At 40.4% G+C, this 19,609-nt stretch overlaps 1 protein-coding gene across 1 annotated transcript in view; it reads right to left on the bottom strand.

Annotated features, from left to right (window-relative positions):
* Nucleotides 1-19,609, bottom strand: part of scn8ab (sodium channel, voltage gated, type VIII, alpha subunit b) — a 70,943-nt gene that overhangs the window by 38,067 nt on the left and 13,267 nt on the right. The window contains exons 3-11 of the mRNA XM_050038378.1: nucleotides 12,942-13,059; nucleotides 12,568-12,658; nucleotides 11,998-12,126; nucleotides 9,544-9,635; nucleotides 4,854-5,075; nucleotides 4,599-4,662; nucleotides 3,121-3,262; nucleotides 1,858-2,064; nucleotides 1,488-1,769 (exon numbers count right to left, since the gene is read on the bottom strand). Of these exons, the coding sequence (XP_049894335.1) occupies nucleotides 1,488-1,769; nucleotides 1,858-2,064; nucleotides 3,121-3,262; nucleotides 4,599-4,662; nucleotides 4,854-5,075; nucleotides 9,544-9,635; nucleotides 11,998-12,126; nucleotides 12,568-12,658; nucleotides 12,942-13,059 (1,347 nt within the window). The remainder of the gene's footprint in view (nucleotides 1-1,487; nucleotides 1,770-1,857; nucleotides 2,065-3,120; nucleotides 3,263-4,598; nucleotides 4,663-4,853; nucleotides 5,076-9,543; nucleotides 9,636-11,997; nucleotides 12,127-12,567; nucleotides 12,659-12,941; nucleotides 13,060-19,609) is intronic.

Here is a 19,609-nt window from a genome sequence, read left to right as displayed (position 1 = left end):
ACAAGGTTGATGGCCTTCACCATCACAGATGCCATTATTGAACCATTACAGAGAGGCCAGTGAAAAGCATTGGCACAGAGTTTGACATCTGTCCAATCAACGTGCACTGAACTCAAGGGCTAGCTGAAATCAATGGATTGGTCGAGGCATGGTTGTACTAACATGAAATTCTCTCTACAATATTGTGGCCATTCCTGGTGTGAAAGGTGCCAGACTCAACCACTGAAGCCTTGGAGAGCTTCCTTGGAGTCTGAGCAGCATCACACTACAGGCACAGCATCAATTAGCAGCTACCACACAAATTTCAGAAGGAGAAAATCAAAGGCCAGAGAACTGCTGCAGAACAAGAACTCAACAGAACCCCAAGGTGGCAAAAGCAGGCACTGAGATGAAGACTGGAAGAACGTGGCAACCAGAGGAGGTGGTCCAGTAAGACCAGCAAGGCTGGTATGAGTGGTTATCCAAAGAAGAGCCAGATTTGGGTCCTTCCCAGCCTCATGTGGAAATAATAGGGAAGCATCACCAAATCCAGGGGCAGGAGGGGAGAACCTGCATGGTGGTGGCGATGAAACAACAGGGGAGAAAGGTGACCTGGCCTAAGCTGTGGAAGGCTGACCTCCACCAGATCAAGTTTTTTTGTCCAGGCAGTGTATGATGTGATTCCAAATCAGTCAAACATCCACACACAAGGCAAAGCAGAGTCACCAGCATGACAGCTGTGCATGGTAAGGGGGACCCTGGAAGGCATGTTTGGCTGGTGCTCCAAAGCACTGGCAGAAGGATGATATCGTTGGTATAATGACCATCGAGACCATGTCTTGAAGGTCATTGCCGAAGCCCTCATCAGAGCCAGAGAACACCCAACATCTGCTAAGAAATTCCACTGAAATCCTGGCCTGGACTGGAAGTTGTTCATACACCTGGAGAGGCAGACAAAGTTCTGCCAGCACACTGTGACCACTCTGATATGTTCTTTGTCTGACCAATCAAACAAATCATTTCACTGAAGAGGACAGTCCCTCGCTTGGGCGAGGCCTTCGAGAGGAAACTTGCAAAGTGTGAGGAACTGGTCAGCAAGTGTGGGCAAGGTAGTTGGGGAGTGCAAGGACTGCCTTTTGATGTTGGATGCAGGAGTTTAACAGCCCAATCTCTTGCCAGACCTCACAACCAACTAATTATCGAGAGAGCGAGGTGAAGAAGAGCCTTCAGCAATATCAACGAAGCAGCAGAAAGAGCCTCAAAATGGCTGTGTGTCAAGAGAGTAGAGCCATGGGCAGAATGTAGCTCATATGCCTTCTGGACATAATCTGAGGCCTAATCTACTTCAGATGAGTCATGTGGGGAAAGTTGTATAGCTGAAAGACCTGAAACATCCAAAAATTCCTGTAACATCACTGATAATGTGTTTGGAAACATCAGTAGATGTATTTACAGATACTAATCAAACAGCCGCCTGCATTTTATGTAACATATCTAGCTAACTTTACCTGGTTCATAATGGATGTCTTCCTCCCCAGCCTGCTTCCTGGGAAACGAATGGTGCTTTTCTTGCTGCCATCATCTGACTCCGACTTAACAACCTTTTCGCTATCTCCTTTCTCTTTCTCCTGCTCTTTCTGACGCCATTTCTTCTTTCGATTACGGCGCTCCTTGGCACTCTTGGAGCTTAGCTTGGAGACCTCAGAGGAGCTGCGGGACAAGTGCCCTCCTCCTTCATCTTCTAACGCAGCTTCTGACACCGTGCCTGCAGATGTCGCCATGGCAGCGGCCTGAGAAAATCATAAAAGACACATGATAAGCTTAAACTATGAAAAATGGATAAAGGTGTATGTATGTGGGAGAGAGAATGAGACAAACCTGTGTTTCCTCCTGCTGCTTCTTGAGCTGCTCCAGCATGGCCTTAAATTCAGCCTCTTTCTGCTCCGCCTCCTCAATAGTGGCCTGGTTCTGCTCCTCATAAGCCATGGCCACCACAGCTAAGATGAGATTCACCAGGTAGAAGGAGCCCACAAAGATGACCAGCACAAAGAAGATCATGTAGGTCTTCCCTGCAGCACGCAGAGTCTGACGGACACACACAGACAGAGCAATGAGATTTAGAGGGATTTAACATGGAAAATAGGGCATACTATTGTTGTATTGATAACATGTAATTGAAATGTATCTTACTAAAACAGCTGTTTTATGTTACTTAGTTTTTTTCTGCAGTACTTTCCTATTCTGTCAGAGGTACTGTATGTATATGTGTGATGTGTCAGCATTGCTGGTGCCTCTATAGTCAGTTATCCAGGAAAACCTCCAGACAGGAAAGAAGCCTTAGAGTGCAGGAATTCCCAATTTTAAATCCACACACACACACACACACACACACGCACACACACACACACAGACTGGCCTATTTGCCAAATGAAGTGGATCTATTATGGCTGCAGTGGTGCAGGTCTGGAGGAGGAGGTAAGCAATGCTAGTGCAGTGTCATAGTAGTGCAGGTTAACATTACAGATACCTGTGCACATGTTATATATTTTGCACATGCATATGTGTCCCCAGCAGAAAGTGAGAGGTCTAAAGAGGCAGAGATGTAGTACTGGTTCAGTCTCTTAAAAATGCATTAGGCAGAGAACATGACTGTTCTAAAGGTCATTTAACAAAAATGAATTCACTGCTGTTTGTTGCTTCATTATAAATGTAAATAACAAAATTCTTTTCTCCCTGTGTGAAAGACAAACATTATTTTAGTGGCTGGTCACACACTCCTCACCACAGTGTTTCTGATCAGCTGTCCTTCCTTCCTTCCTTTTTATTCGGAGGGCAAATGCACTGATGTGGAGAGCTGCTCTGAGGCACTTTTGCTGATTCATCCAGGTATTAGGATGATGATGTATATATATTTTTTATGATGAAGTGGGGACAAAATCCTTAGCACTGCTTAGGGGGTGTTTTACTTCTCTGGGTAGGGACTAGAGCGGCTTTAATATAGGTCTCTAAAACAGGTGCAAGAAGGGTCAAAGACTTCATCGGTAGGTCATACTGTGACAAAAAATGCAGTCGTGCTTTTTGCTTCCTCTGGATATTTATATGTCAATTTGACACTAAGAATTTAAGAAAACACCACTTTACCAGCATGTAGAGATTTTCCCAGAAGTCTTGGGTCATAAGGCGAAAGAGGGTGAGGAAAGCCCATCCAAAGCTGTCAAAGCTGGTGTAACCATAGTTGGGGTTCCTTCCGGCTTTCATACACGTAAAACCCTCTGGACATCGCCTAAAGGAACACACAAGCATACAAAAACTTTAACGTGCTACCTCAGCATCAACACAGTTAGGATTACAGATACAGATATCACTAGCAGCCCCAGATACAACAGGACCATAAAAACAGGCACAAAAAAGGCTTTGTTGTTATTTTTGTTGTTTGTTGATGTACGCACGCTTTTTTGGGGTTCACAAAAATACCCATATGGCCTGAAGATCCATCAAGCAAAAGAGATGTTTGAAGGGTTGTGGTAACATCACTGTTGATTAGAGGTGTAACAATACACATATTTGTATTGAACCATTCGTTACGAGGCTTTCGGTTTGGTACACATTACAAACTGAGCGATTCGTTGAATTAATCCTATTACATTTGGAAAATAAAATACACAGCTTAAACTGTGTTTCATATAATATTCTCAGTGCCACTGCGCTTAACAAGGCAGCCCACATGACAGAACATTCTGCTCCAGCAAAACACACTGGGAGGGGCACCACGCTAAGATGGCTTGTTGCAATATGGTTAGTAACGGCCGTAATGTCTTAAATAGAAGATCCTCCAGTAATCTATAGGGCTGATGCCTGGAGCCACTTTGGTTTTGGTGTGAATTATGAGGACGATGGCGAGTGAGTAGTAAAGAAACAAAACAATGGTATGTTGCACCTGCTACACGACAGTAGGTTACATCAGTGGGAATACTTCAAACATGTCAACTCATTTACGCCAACATCATTGCGGTGTGTCAAGTGGTGGACCTAGACCACAACAAGGAGCAGCACCCAAACGTTACATGCTAACGTTATCCTTGCAGCATTTAGGCAGCTAACCGATCAAAACAGGGAAAAAGAATCACTGCTAGCTGCGGACATTAGACCTGTCTTTGTGGCAGAAAACACAGGCTTTATGAACATGCTTGATGAAAATGAGCCTTGTTACAGTATTTTTTTCAAGAGTGCATTTTAGCAAGACCGTAATTCCTGCTGTGTATGAAAAAACTGAAATTATGATGTTAGTTTTCAATACATTTAAAATAAAAAAGGAAATTTGTCAAGCATTTCAGAAACAGAATTGCGTCTTTTGTTGTATTTGTTTTTAACTAGAATACAACATTTTATATTTCATAAAGAGTTTTTGTTCTATATGCTATTATAAAGACACCCTAGAGGAAGGGTCACTCAGGTATACCTTCATCATTGTTCAAAGTAAAAAAAAAATAAAAAATCACACTCTATGTTAGTTTTTTTTTTTTTAAATAAACATTTTAAAAACCAAGTACTGGTGATGTGTCCAAACATTAAGGTATAAATATGGAGGCATACATTTAGTGAGTGAAGCACTGACTTACCCCGAGTCAGAACTGTTTCCACATAGTAGAGCATCAAGCTGACCAGGGAGGATGTAGAAATTAGCTATAAAGAAAACAGAAAACAGTCAGTATTAGCTACTGTCTGTTATTTTTTATATCAGCAAGGTAAAAATAAATGTCTCAAAAAAATAAACACAAAGCGAAAATAATTACCAAGATGCATACACTTCCTGTTAAATCCCATTTATGTAATCATGTGTAACTAGTTTAATCACTGTCAAGATAATCACTCACTGTCATTCATGATGTATTCGCCCCAGTCAAAGCCCCTGCTGCCATTTGCCAGATACTGCTCAGTCATGTTGATTGGCCAGATCACACACTTCTGCCGCAGGTTCCCCATAAAGAGCTGCAGTCCGATCAGAGCAAAGACGCTGAGACAGAACACGGTCAGGATCATCACATCCGACAGCTTCTTCACAGACTGGATCAGAGCACCCACAATGGTCTTCAGACCTGTCGATTAATATGCAGTAAACACACACATACACACATACACACACACAAAAGTGCACGAATGCACACACATGAAAACAGACAAACTCACAAACACACGCACACCAGCGTACAAAGTCAAATGCACACAAACACACACACAAACACAGAAATAGACACAAATAAAAAGAATTGCAACTTTTGGCACTGCAGGAGTGCACAAGCTGAGTTTGTTTTTTATAGCTGCAATTCAAGAGCTGACTCAAGTCAAGCACGGAAAAGTTAAGTTAGATAACGTACATCTAACCCTGTATTTTAACCCTGTGCTGGGCAGTCTCTTACATAAATCCAAACTTGGCAGGCATCAGAATTGTTTCTCAAGCACCTACGCCCACACTACCAAGCCTCAACAGCAGAAATTGACTCGGTGTGTCATGTGCATCCTTTAGAGTATAAAACCGGTGTGTGGACAATGTTTGTTGTTCTTCTTTTTGTCATTCCTGCCGAGATGGAAATCTGTACTTCAAGCTGTTGTTTTTTAAATTTAATTAATTATTCATCTTGTTGCTAGCCATGTGGGTATTAAGTTACTAGACCTGAGATTTAAAGGTACACTTCACATGCTATTTATCAGTCGAGATTGTATTGGTGTGAGATGCTGAGTATCAGCAACCCGGGAACCATATAACCATGCAGTGGGAAGCGTGCATCTACCGCTAGCTTACCTATCACCACTGAGCTAGCTATCATTACAGCTAAGCCAAGGAGGACGTCATTAATGTTTACATCCTGCACTGTCACAAGCACGAGCCTCTCATGATGTATTTGGCAAGTATGGTTTGGTAGAGAGTGAGGCTGTAATTCATACACCTCCACAGTAGAAATGATCACAATTGGCAAATATGGGCTCCATTTGATGTAGAATGATCGTGGGTTGTAAAAAAAAATGGTCATATTTTCTGACATGCAAGGAGAAAAAAAATTAAGAGATAGAATTTTAGTAAGTAAAATGTTTAAGGTAAGCACGGGGAGGTGAGTTAATGTGGAGTATGTTGAGAATAATAAGTTTAGTGTCCAATTGTTAAAGGTAGCTTTTCATTTTGCAGCTTTACCTGATGATTTTATTGCACTGAAGCCAAGATATCTTAGGAATTTACATCATGTATAAATGTAATAAGTCTATCATATTATCATATAAATGGAATAAGGTAAATGCTACGACACTGTTTAATTGCTACATAATGTGCCACTGTACAGTAACAACACCATAAAGCCTACAGCAGACTTCAGAGAAGAAAGCTGAGAACCCAGTTTGGGTGTAAAAGATACTTAGTGTAGAAACTGGAATTCTCTGATATCCAAACCTAAATAATTTAAGCACAGCACAGTAATGGCACAGGTATTCCCATAAGGTAATATAAAACAGTCATTTTCTGTGGGTCCAGTTTTACAGCTCAGAGGCAAAAGAACATGTTGTCCTGCATCTCTACTGTCGCCGTTCCTCACTAGTTTCTTTTCTTGCTGGTTTAGAAAGACTTTAGGCCACAATTACATTATGAGTGGGTCTACTACTTATTTCAGATAAAGAGAATGATCCCAAATCATGTCACTGAACATCTCCTGTTTTACAGCAGTGAGATATAATTCAAGAAATGTGGCTATATGCTTGTGTCATTACAAAGTCAAGAATCTCCCTTTGAATAAAAACAAGATCATTCATTCATTTAAAAGGATAATTAGGATGCGTTGATCATTTGTAGCTTTTAGAACCTACAAAATTACTTTCACTGTTCTACTCTTGTCCAGCTTTACTGGACATACTTATTTGCACCATGACACTTGTAAGCACTTTCTTACAGAATATTTCTGCTAACCTTCTGTACCTATTTAAAAAATGCTCACAACAAGGTCTGTGGATTATCTTGAGTAACCGGGTCATGATTTCTGGAAAGAAACATTGCTGCTAAGTTTTTCAATGTATTTTTTGGCACTTTGAGCACCACAAGCTGAGTGCCATCTAGTTTCATTATACTGGAGTGAAGACGGACGTCGGCTGCTATCCCCAACTCACACCAAAACAATCGAGATTGATGAATAGCACCACAGATAAAAGGAAAAATGTGTTTTTGATTTTTGGGTGAACTGTCCCTTTAAGAATAGATTCTACACATTAAAGGCCCTGATTACCTTTTTTCTTTAATCTGCTTCTCACTATAAAATGATCAGGTCCTACATAAACGCATCATTTTCTGCCAACCTTGCAACAGTTTTGGTTATTTCACTTGAGAAATTTCAGTGTTTGTGTCTTTGTCCGTGCTAATCAAACTGATTTAAAGTGGGCGGGGCTCAGTTGGAAAAAGTGATGTCACATTCTTCTCTGCACCAATCAGGATTTACTAACATATGACTCTGAATCTGCAGACAGTTGTTGGGTGGTTTGCTCGTGTTGAATTCGATCGTTACCTATTCAGTCATTTCTATTTAATGTTAAAAATGAGTTGGGATTTGAAGCTAAGTTTTCAGAGGCTTTAAAAAAATACAAAACACTTGTGTCTACAACACTGTATGTCCTAACTACAAACATCTGAGCATTTTATTTTAGAAAACCCTCATTCCATAACTAAAGTCTACTTTAAAAAGCAGTGTATGTCTAGGTAAAATAATGTGCATAGGTTGTGCATTAAAACTCACTATCCAAACTCTAACTGGCAGTGTTTGTACAGTATGTCTCTGTCAAATTTAAACTTCTGGTGGGTTGATGTCTGACTGTCTTTCTGGCTATATGGTTATCAAAATGAGATACTTTTAGACACATTCAATAAAATCAAAGACATGACTATCTAGTATGTAATAACAGCAAACTGATGAGACTATGATTGGGCATTCAAGTTGAACCAGAGATATAAAGGTCACATACAGTTTTTTTCATGTATCACTAACACCACAACAAACACTGCAGCTGTCCAGGATGTTTCCATCCGAAAGACACATTTTCATTTTCACCCCTTTACAGTTACTTCCCCATGTAAGTTAACAGTTCCAAACAGTTTAATTTTCCATTGAGAAAGAACAGACGGCACTACAACTGGATTTAGGACCCGTCTGGAGAAGAGAAATCATATCATGGGGATCTGATTTCATTCCTTGTGTCCACCTATGGTAACATTGCTGATAAGCTGCAGTTAATTAATATACTGCATCCAACAAAGCAACTGAACGCAGCCGCACCACGAACAGCAAACAGCGCTCAGTCAAGGAAGCAGCAGGAAGTGAAGAGGAGAAAGAAAGGACAGGCGAGGAAGAGTCGGTGGCTGAGGGGGGAGGGGGGCGATGAGAGGTGGCATGCAGGTCATTTAAACGCCAAGGCTGAAGGAATTGACTCGGTGTCAGCATCACCTTGTCTGTAAACTGTGATGATGACCTTGCCTAACCGAAGAACCGTTCCCATCCCAGGCACCCCTTTCTCCCGCTCTTGCAGTGCTGGGCGAGCCCTCGGGCTGGTTTAGCCCAGAGCACAACTGAGCGTTATATGCTGGAGGCTGAACTTACTGTACATTGTATAGTTTATGTGCGTGCATGTGTATCTGCTGAAATACTTTAACTCATGTGTTATGTTCGTGTCAGTCTCATATTGTTTAACAAGCATTTTAAGTGCATTTAAATCATGTTTATGCAAATGTCTAAACTTGTGTTACTGTGTGTTTCCTAGGGCAAAAAATCATATTGAATCTGACATGTATGCGCTGAATTTTGTTTATTTATGTTATTTATTAATTTTCTATGTTACCCTTTCATTCCCAGGATGGACAAAGATCTCAAAAAAAAAAAAAGACCAAATATCTGAGTCAAATAACTCTTATAACTAAAAGATAACAAAATCCAAACGAAAAGCTCCTTTAAGCCAAACTTGTAAAAGCATGTGTCTCAAAGCTTCATGCAGCATATGTTGTCAAATTAGGCTTGGCAGTCTTAGGGAATCAAATAGTATCCAAAAACAAGATGGCAGTGTCACAGATTGTGAGAATTTAGATTTATGGATGAAACAAAACTGAACACAAATCAAACGGGCAAAGAGGTGACAAATTTAAACTACATGATCTTGTATTCTTCCAATATTAGTTTGGTTATCTAACCCCTCATAATAACATCCTTGAGGCTTTGTAAGTAGTGTCTAAACTCGTTCCCTATATTATCAAATTGTTTTGCACATTTATGGACATTGGACATTTTTTGCTTGGGGTAGAAATGTACATGATGTGCTGCATGAGCCCAGCTGTCCATATGGGACATGTGAGCTCACTAGACTGCCAGTAGACTGCTAAGCCTATCAAAAATGTATTGCTACCATTTTTGATTGTCATAAAAACAAACATGAAACAAAAAAGAAGAAATTCTAACACATCCTCTTTTTAAAAAGAAAAAAAATCAAAGTAATAGAAATAAAGACAGATAGTTAAGCTCAGCCTTAGTGTTTAAATGGGAGTCTCACCTGGAATGACAGAAATTGTTTTCAATGCTCGGAGAACCCTGAACGTTCTCAGCGCCGAGACATTCCCAAGGTCCACAAACTCTGTTATATATCTGTAACAAGGTAGGATGACACACAGAACAGAACCCCATGACACACAACAACACTCACGATAACAACAACACACACACACGTACGCATGTACGCGCAAGAGCACGACACCAGCACCACCATCGAAGACCGGGAGGGGACACCACGGTGAGAGAGAGAGCGCCTGTCCGACCAGTGGGAGGAGAGCGGAGGAGGAAGAGGAAGAGGAGAGGGGACTGAAACAAAACCACACCTAACATCAACCCCGTGACTCGCCCACCCGCAAACACAAAGACCTGGACTGTCTTACCTGGGATAACTGATATTGTTTTCAAAGCCCTCAGAACCCTGAACGTACGCAGGGCTGACACATTGCCTAGGTTTACAAACTCTGTTATATACCTGCAAGGTGGATCAGATACAATTATTCAGCAGCCATCCCAAACTGAGGAAAGACATAATAGATTGTTACATAATATTTTAATAAGCATTGTCAACGTGGTATGATGGACTGATGTAGATGAAGGTGCTGTGGGAAATAGTCTTTAGAGCCTGTTTTAGCTAAATTCACCTTAAATCTATCATAAATCATTAAAAAAAGTCAAATAAACAGTTTTCAGATGCTTCTAATTCTCAGAAGACTTAAAGGAATACTTCATCCACAAAATGATAATTTGTTTATCAACTACTCACCCTGTGTGACCTTGAATTCAGGGAGAAAACTTTGTTTTTCTCGCATGCCTTTACAGTAAACGAAGAATCCAAAAACCAAGAAAATTTTGATGAAGAAAATGGAAGTAAAGGGTTAAACAACAGCACAACTAAATCAAAATATCCATTTACCAACTCTCACACAAATCATGCAGTATAATCCGTGTCTAATATATCCAGTCATAAGCTCAGTACTTCCCAAACACATGCTTTTTTGCTAAAACCTGTCTACTTGTATTTAAAACACTTTTGCTTACGAGCGTCAGTGTGTTCATTTAAACTGGATTTCACTGAGGTGCCCAAGTGCACTTCTCACATGAGACTGTTCATGCAAAGTATTTAAAAAAGTAAGATTTTAACAAAAATTCACATTTTGATATAGTTCTGCTATTGAGAAATACAGACCCCCTTAACTTAGAAACTTAAAGAATTTTTGGATTCTTCTTTCAAGGTGGAGGCATGCGAGAAAAACAACGTTTTCTTTATGAATCCAAGTTAATACAGGGTGAGTAATTGATAAACAAAAAATCATTTTGTGGGTGAAGTATTTCTTTAATAACCATTCAGGAGGGCACACCTACTGCCTTTCAATCACATGTGCAGAACTCAGTCTAGTCTTTAAAAGCCTGCAAATAACAGCAGGGACACAAACCTATGTTGGCAGTGGAGGTGATATGAACCAAAAAGTCCTAAAATAAATTTGGATAAGGAATATAATGTGTTTGGTAACTACAGCTTTTGAACTGTGGTGTGGTGTGGCTGATCTATATCTATCAATGGTTTGGGGGTGATGTGTTTATCAGTAAATACTTGACTGAGCTCACAAAGCTGTGCCAAGTGTATAAAGAATGCAATTTATTAAGGTTGCCTAAAATGGGTATTAAGGTTAGGACAGAAAGTTGCCACATCACAGTGTGTTTGTTGCTGTAATGGTTAAATATGTTGACTAAACCTTTCAGGTTTTTGGGACTTTTGCTCATATGTATTATTACTGGTGACTCCATATATCTTTGCCCATCATAACAAATAATCACTATATTCTTAATTTTGAAAAACACTTCAGCTGACTGAAAAAATAGCAGCTTGTTGTTGAACAATTAAAAGTTTGATAAGTGTGTTATGATGTCCACAAAAAGATGGAATCTGCAAGTTAATCATCAAATTCTAACTAATACTAAAATGTTTATTTCACTCTTTTTGCACCAAAATCTTAATGACTCAGACTTTTCTACACAAAAGACAGAAACATTTTACAGAAACATTTGAGCACAGGTGTCACCAATAACGTTAATGATTGCTCTGTTCCACTGATATGTCTCCTGAGTCACACCAGTGAGCCAGCATGCATAATATTACCCAGGTATTATCACGCCTGAACGGAAAACAGTCATTATTAATGCGATTAGTTACACCTGTGTTTAAGTCGCCAGACTGTCTGCGGTGAGAAAGTTCTGTTGCCATTCAGGATTAACCTGCTGTTATCTTGTAACTAGTATGCCTTTAAATAAATTAATCCTCACAACTTTGTTCTATCCACATGCTAAAACGCTGTGATATTTTCATTAGTCATGTTAAAATTTCCTTTTCTGGTGTTTTGCTACATTTGACCACAGTTGTTATATGTAGCGTTTTAATTATTTCTTATTGCTATACATTGTGAGTTTTAAAACTTACGCCATAGAGATGACCATGAAATCCAGCCAGTTCCATGGGTCTCTGAGAAAGGTGAACCCATCTATAGCAAAGCCTCGGGCAACAATTTTTGTGAGCGACTCAAACGTATAGATACCTGTGAAGGTATACCTTGAAAACAAAGAGAGAGGAGAGGTGAGTGACAGGTTCATGAAACAAGGATGCGATTGCTGAGAAGAAGTACTAGGGCTGGGTATTGTTTAATAAACTGCAATACCAGGAGCAACACCAGTACCGTACACTTTTTTCATTCAATAACCATCATGTGAATGGAAGCATTTAGTTGTGTAAAATGCCACCATACTTTAATGCTTTAGTGGCATCTTGACATGGTGAATTGCCAACTTCATCAAAGACACTTTGCTCCACTTCACCACATACTGTATGGGTTGTAGCTGCTGCAGTAATGGGCTAGTTACACGTTTGCGGTGCTTTGTTGTGAGCAAAACCATATTATACTGGTATCAATATCACTTCTAAGTGTACTGGTATTGACACCTTAAGGTATCGAGTACTGATACCCAGCCCTAAGAAGTGTGGACGTGTACTTACTCTACTTGTTTGGACCACTCTGGGGGGTCACTAAATGTCATGAATATACAGTTGGTCAAAATCGTACACATGATGATCATGCTGAATAACGTGAGAAGACAGAAGTTAAGGAAAGTTTGGAGAGACATGCCCATAACACCGCATGCATGTTAATACACCAATGACTGAAACCAAACTTTGGTGTTGAAATACAGCTTATAGAAGAGGGCGGAGAAAGGGAAAGATGGTGAGGTAGAGCTTACAGTGCATTAGGTTTTTTTTTTTTTTTACTTTCTACTGGTGACATAATCAGAAAAACAAATATGTTCAAAATACTAAAACATCTGTAGTCATTTATAGTAAAGCACAGAAAAAGAATCACTTGAAAGGATATGAATGTATCAAAATCTTAATAGCTATTCGCCTAAGTAAGTTAAAAGGGCTTAAGATGTACAAGGAAGGCGTGGCACTGAAGCGGAAGAGTGTTTTTCCTTTGTTGATGACTATAAATGTCTGTGGAGAGAGAGAAAGAGACACACACACAGAAAGAGATAACATGACAGTTAGAACATTTCCAGAACTACTTATACAGCACATACTGTTAAGTACATGGTCTGCAAACCTTTTGCGCTATCTTACTTTAAAAAAAGATGACTGTTGCTTGACTGAGTAGCTGATGTGAGTCCTTAGCTCACCTCTGAGTCATGGGGCACCACTGCATTGGTTTCCACTCTGACTACAGGGCTGATTTAAGTATAGCATTCTGAAGAGAGTGCTCACTGTGTTGTCACTTTCACCATTTTGAAATGTTTACCCTACTGGAGCTGGGCGAGGTATTTCAGTTTGTAATGTCCTAAAGCCCATGGGATGAAAAGAGTATAGTAAAAAGATAAAGGTATAGAAAAGGGTACATAGTCAGTAGGACAAGGACACGAGGCTGTGTTTTACTCCGCTGACATCACGCCCTCTGTGGCCAGTCACCCGAGAGCCAGCAGCACAGTCGACACCTCTGTCCAGGTTACATCAGACGGAGCCTCTGTCCTGGCGAGCTTTTCACTACAACAGTAGCTGTGTGAGCAGCAGACAGGTGCATGGGAAGCTCTCCCCTCTTTGTGGCCAAACGACTCTCTTCGCCCCAAGTTTAAAGCTCTTACTGGAAGAGAACCGCAAATGCTGTCATCGATCAGGGGCAGATCTGCTGACTCTGAGGCTCTCAACAACCACTCCCCACCCATAAACAGCACTGGGCCAAGTGGGGCTGTGCACTGGGGTGAGGCAGCAGTGTGTATGTGTGTGTTTCAGCAGTGTGTGTACCTGTGTGTGGTTTGTGGATGTTTGTGCCCAGTTTTGGGCAAAGACAATGTGGGGTCTGAGTGAGAAGAATGGTCATTATTTACAAACAAATCAACTACTGGGATACTTTACAAATGTGTGGTTTGGATGAGAATCTGTGAGTTATGAATGTGTTCACTGCAATGGTGTTTTTCCTTCTTCACCACATCACCTCATGTGTATTTATGACACCACTGACAGTGTTGCCTGCCAGTATTTACAGAAAACACAGCATTTCCTGTATGCAATCAGTACTGAAGAACAATGAATATATAAAAATTGACCAATCCAAAGTCCCACCCCCTGTAGTTACTGGGGCAAGCTTGAAAAACCCCCCAACTCAAACCCAAAGCATGGCAACACCAGTTTGTTTAGCCAGATGCCACTTCAAGAAGCTGACAGCAAGGGCTGAAACAATAAGTTCATGATGTTCACTTTTATAAACAGCCACACATTTTTTACATAGAGATCGAGACTCAACATTGCTACTGCACTGCCATATATGTGTCCCCTTTACCCCTTCTGGAGATCAGTAAGGTAGCCTACTCTATCTGACTGCAGACTATGCGGTGACCTAGGGTCTCCTTACTGTAGAAAGAGCAGCACGTAACATAAGGGAGATAATATACACACAGGAACATTAGCCCTGATCTTTGTTGGCTAACAAGAATTCACGTCATCTTAAAAATATGGCAGCAACCAACCTATTTTGTCATTTTCCAAATCTTGTTCACATTACCATAGAAATAAGGAGGATGCAAACCTGGCTGACACTGGTTACCTCTCATTAGGTTAACTCCTATTAATGTAGCTACGCGTTAGCTAGCTAGTTAGCTATCGTTTTGATAATATTAGCTCGGTGAAGATGTGACTATATACAGTGTAATGTGTCCGTGAAGACTGTGACAGTTGTTTCACCTGTGCTTTTCCTACTATGAAAAGTTAGAATGTCTGCTGTGAAAAAGGTCTATTGATGAGTCTAGCACACAGTATATGTATAACAGGAAAGGGTTAAATTGACCAAGGTATCAAGCATGCTCAACTGTTACTAGACCTTGGAGCAAAAAGGGGCGGGGCTTAGGAAGGGCTAATCATATCGGAGACCGTAAGAATTTATGTCAAATTGAGTTCAGAATGAAAATGTCCTTTGCATTCAACATTGGGTAACAAACATTTCTTTTGTTTTTGTTTATATAAATCCAGTTTAACCACAGCAAATCATAAAACCAGCTCTATGTTTCATGCCCTTTCCGTTCAGGTATAATAATCACTGCACTCACAATGATAATGATGATAATATAATGATAACCCACTGGAGGAGAGTATACGTGCATAATAAGGGCATTGGTCTTTAGTATACATATAGTACCAGCACCAGCAAAATACACACACCATACACACACCACAAGTTCGTTCACACCATGGGAAACACTGGAAGGAAACGGGAAGGCGACCAGAAGTGTCCCGAGACAAGTGGTGTCCTGAAATCTAATTAAATTAAAAATAGCGTCCGCAGTCTGGGGAAAGACAAAATGTATTCTCTGCATCAGAAGACTCCCGTCTCTCCCTCCCTCCCTTCCCCTCTCCTGTTCCTTTTTCGCCTATAGAGCATCTGCACTACTTCAAATATCTTCTCACACTGAAAACAAAAATGATATAGACTTAACACAGTACAAACAGGAACACACAAGACCTACAGTCATGTTGAAAGGGTAAATCTCTCTTCTAGAGGTCAACTCAAGTGTCTTGCTTACAAAGCAGGAACAGTATGGAGAGGCTGTAAAATGAGCAATATCTCATTAACAGTCTACCGATGTCCGGCATGCATAAATATGTTCCATATGTTAATGGATGTGTAATGCCATGGATAAATGCTATGGATTTGTAGAGACTTATCGGAAACTTGACATTTGAAGAGACAAACATCCCCTGGAAAACACATCTGTGTTGTCCTTATTAAGTCTGTGTTTCAGTGTAGGTCATCCTCAATGGCATGAGAATAATTAGAAATTCTCATAAAAAATTCAATTATAAAGGGGTTTCAGTCAGTCAACGAACTCTCTCGATTTGGAGACAGGAAAATCTGCTGTTGACACAAACTTGCCAACCTGGCACAATTACAACAAGAGATGCAAATGTCAGGCAATTTCCTTAATTGATTATGCCACATTAATCGATAAGTGATCGATCATTGGAGGTAATAAAATACTAAATCTAGGATTTTTCTGAGTGGAAGCTTATTCTTGATGGCCCTTTTTTCAATTTAAATCACAAACTCAATAAACTCAAGTAAATTATTCAAATAATAAATGGCCTCAAATGTAATGATGCCAAAAATGTATATGACTAAACAGAATAACTCTGTGTAACATTAAGGCTTTACTAGAGGACATAAAGAGGATGAGAGCATGCAGGGCACAGAGCAAAGACTAAACCATTCTTGTGTCAGTAAAAAGGGTTGTGATGCTTGCACCAAGCGGACAAAAAAATGACCTCTTAACAACAGTCTAACATCTTACATATTTTAATTTAGGAATATGAGCAAAACTGTTTGGTCAGAGATTAATTGTGTGAGCGGCCTATTAACTGAAAATCACTGGTGCTAAAGAAAACAGTTTTTCAGGCATTATTCTGCACAGAAGGAACTGTAGAAGAAGAAGCTATAGTGAACTGCATGAATGAAAATCAATAACATACAAGCAGTTGCAGCACCTTTACTGTACTTGATATATTTTTATTTTTTTGAATTCTTAGCAGTGATTCACAGATCGATTAATCACTCATCTCCCCAGTTTAATTAATTTCTAGGACAAGCTCTGTAAAGTAGGTTGACAGACAGTGTATTGGAGACACCGTCATCATCATTGGATCGAAGGTATTTCCACTTCACATTTAACTGGAATTAACACGTCTACCATGTAGTGCACTAGTATGCAGAGGTGTGGACTTGAGTCACATGACTTTGACTCGAGTCAGACTAGAGTCATAAATCTTATGACTTTCAACTCGACTTGACAAAATCAAAAGACTTGCAACTCGACTTAAGCTTTAACACCAATGACTCGTGACTACACTTGGACTTGAGGCTTTTGACTTGAAAAATCCTTGAAACCTTCCCCCAAGTCTAAAGATTAGAACAAATCCATTAATTATCTTTCATTTCCTGAATTAACTAACATTAATACTATTTTTTCCTGGCAAGACGACACTTAATTCCCCAGCTCCACTTTGTTGGAACCAATCCGACAGCATCCAATCAAGTTGCATGAGAGAACCGTGATGACCTGATGTGGAGCGCCAGTTGGAAAAGCTGATACCAAAGATATTTTTGTTTGTGTACAAAAACTACATGATGATCAACAAAAAACTAGCAATATGTAAAATGTGTTGGTCAAAAATTGCAAACAGAGACACAACAATTTCAAATTGCGTTCAACATGCAAAGTTGCACAAAGACCAGTAAGTCAAGGCTAATATTAACATGGTTAGCAAGTTAAGTTAAGCTAATAATAACCTGACAGCTAAAATGTGAAAAATGTTTTAACAAATACCTACACATTTTGAAAAGGACTTATAATGTTTATTTTTTCAATACATCATTACTCTGTTGTTAAAATGACATGATATATGCTGAAGAGTGCATTATGACTTGTTTAGGACAGAGAACTCAAAGTTCAGGACTTGGGACTTGAGCACAAACACTTGAGACTTGCTTGTGACTTGCAAAACAATGACTTGGTCCTAAGCTTAGGAAGCTGAGGATGAATTGCAGCTGTTCACATGGATAAACATGAGTGATTATGGTAGTAGAAAGGCAGCATGGATCCCCAAACACTGTCTATGTAACACAATGCATGTAGAAGTCTCTCACTCACTCACACACACATACACACATACACACACGTATCGCTATAACACTGATCTGCCTACATAATTGCATAGTCAAATATACATACACACATACTTGGGCTTACACACATGCATAAACACACAACTCAGCTGCCTAAGCTTCACTGTAAGGAAGACTTTTTGCTGCAAAGCTGGTGAAATGTTCCTAATTCTCCACAGAGCGTAGAAGAAAAAAGGCACATATGCAAGAATCAGGAGGCAGAATGCAGCTGCAAGGACAGTGTGTGTGTGTGTGTGTGTGTTTGTGTGTGTGTGTGAGAAGAGGAGGAATAGTGGAGCAGGGATATGGAGAGGGGCTTGCAGGGGTATGGGACAGCAGCAAAGAGAGCCGAAGAGAGGGAGAGAGAGAGAGAGAGAGAGAGAGAGAGATGAGGGGGTGGAGGGGGAGTGATGCAGAACAGAAAGCCAGAGATCTGCAGAGGGGAGAGAGCCAAACCTGAGATGGATGGGTAGACGGAGGGAGGAGGAGGAGGAGGAGGAGGAGGAGGAGGAGGAGGAGGAGGAGGACTGGGTAGGCATGCAGCAGAGAGAGAGAAACTGAGAATGAGACGAGAAGGGGGAGACAGAGAAAGAAAGAGAGATCTAAGCGGGGAAACAATAGAGACTAAATCATGGGGAGGGGGAGTTGTGCTCCTCTTAATCATCCCAGGACCCCCAGCTTGACACAGACTGGTCTATTACTTCACAAGACTGACTGCAGATTTGGACTGTAGACTTATCAGAAGATGGCAATAAACTTAGTGCCAAATGAGTATTAAAAACAATGGATTAGACCTGCAATCGCCAACAAATTTAATAAATGAATCATTTAAGATATACATTTTTGACAAACACTCGCTGTTTCCTGCTTCCTGTCTGTTGATTTGCTTCTTTTCCATGTTTAATACGGCTGTTTCATTTCAAAACATCATTAAGGACTATGGGAAACTGCATTAATCATTATTATATAATATAAACAATTCATCAATTGATTGCAAAAATAATTTTTAGTTGGAGCCCTAAATGACCTTCATAACAGTAACATACTGCAAGATTGTTGGGTTCACGAGCCTTTTTGCAGACTGGAAGGGGAAAACATGACACACATACAATATCAGCTGGATTTTAGCCCATACTGTAACGAGCACCTGGTATTGACTAAGTGCATCTTGATTCAATTTACAGAGGAGCGAAAAATATCAACAGCACGTCTGCTTGCACATTGTGCACCGTGAAAATTTGTGACAAAACAGCACAAATCTCATGAGTTACCTTAATCTAATATGTATTAGCATTATAGCCTGAAACGTAACTCATGTGCTTCTGATTGAGCTCACTGCAGTGAGGACTCAACAAAATATGTATGACTGCAAACTCATTTCCCTGCATATTATACCATATCAAAAAAATGCGTCATCCCACTTCTTTACCTGTATGCTGTGCTGCAAAACCCCACTTTCCCCCTCCTTACCCCACCCTCCTTCTTTATACCAACCTGGCTAGCAGTGGAAGCACACTCAACCTCCCCACACCCCCACCCCCACCACCACCACCCCATCCCTTCCTCACTCAGCCCAGTACAGGAGGATGCTGTGTCATCAGAGACTGAGGACTCAGACAGAGCACTAAAGCCTGGCCCTCTCTCTAATTTACTACACCCTGAAAAAAAAAAGAACGCTGGCGAGGAGGCAGTGGATGGGAGAGGGAAAAGGAGAGTAATGGACGCAGACACACACAGAGACAGAGATGGTGGGACAGGAACATAATGTAATGGTGTGTACAGTGCTACATGCTGAGACTGCTGCTGCTGCTTTAGCCATGAGCTCCCTTTGTGCGCTCACTA

This window comes from Epinephelus moara, chromosome 24, assembly GCF_006386435.1.
Source record: "Epinephelus moara isolate mb chromosome 24, YSFRI_EMoa_1.0, whole genome shotgun sequence".
Lineage (NCBI taxonomy): Eukaryota > Metazoa > Chordata > Actinopteri > Perciformes > Serranidae > Epinephelus > Epinephelus moara.
This window is presented reverse-complemented; position numbering and strand designations above follow the sequence as displayed.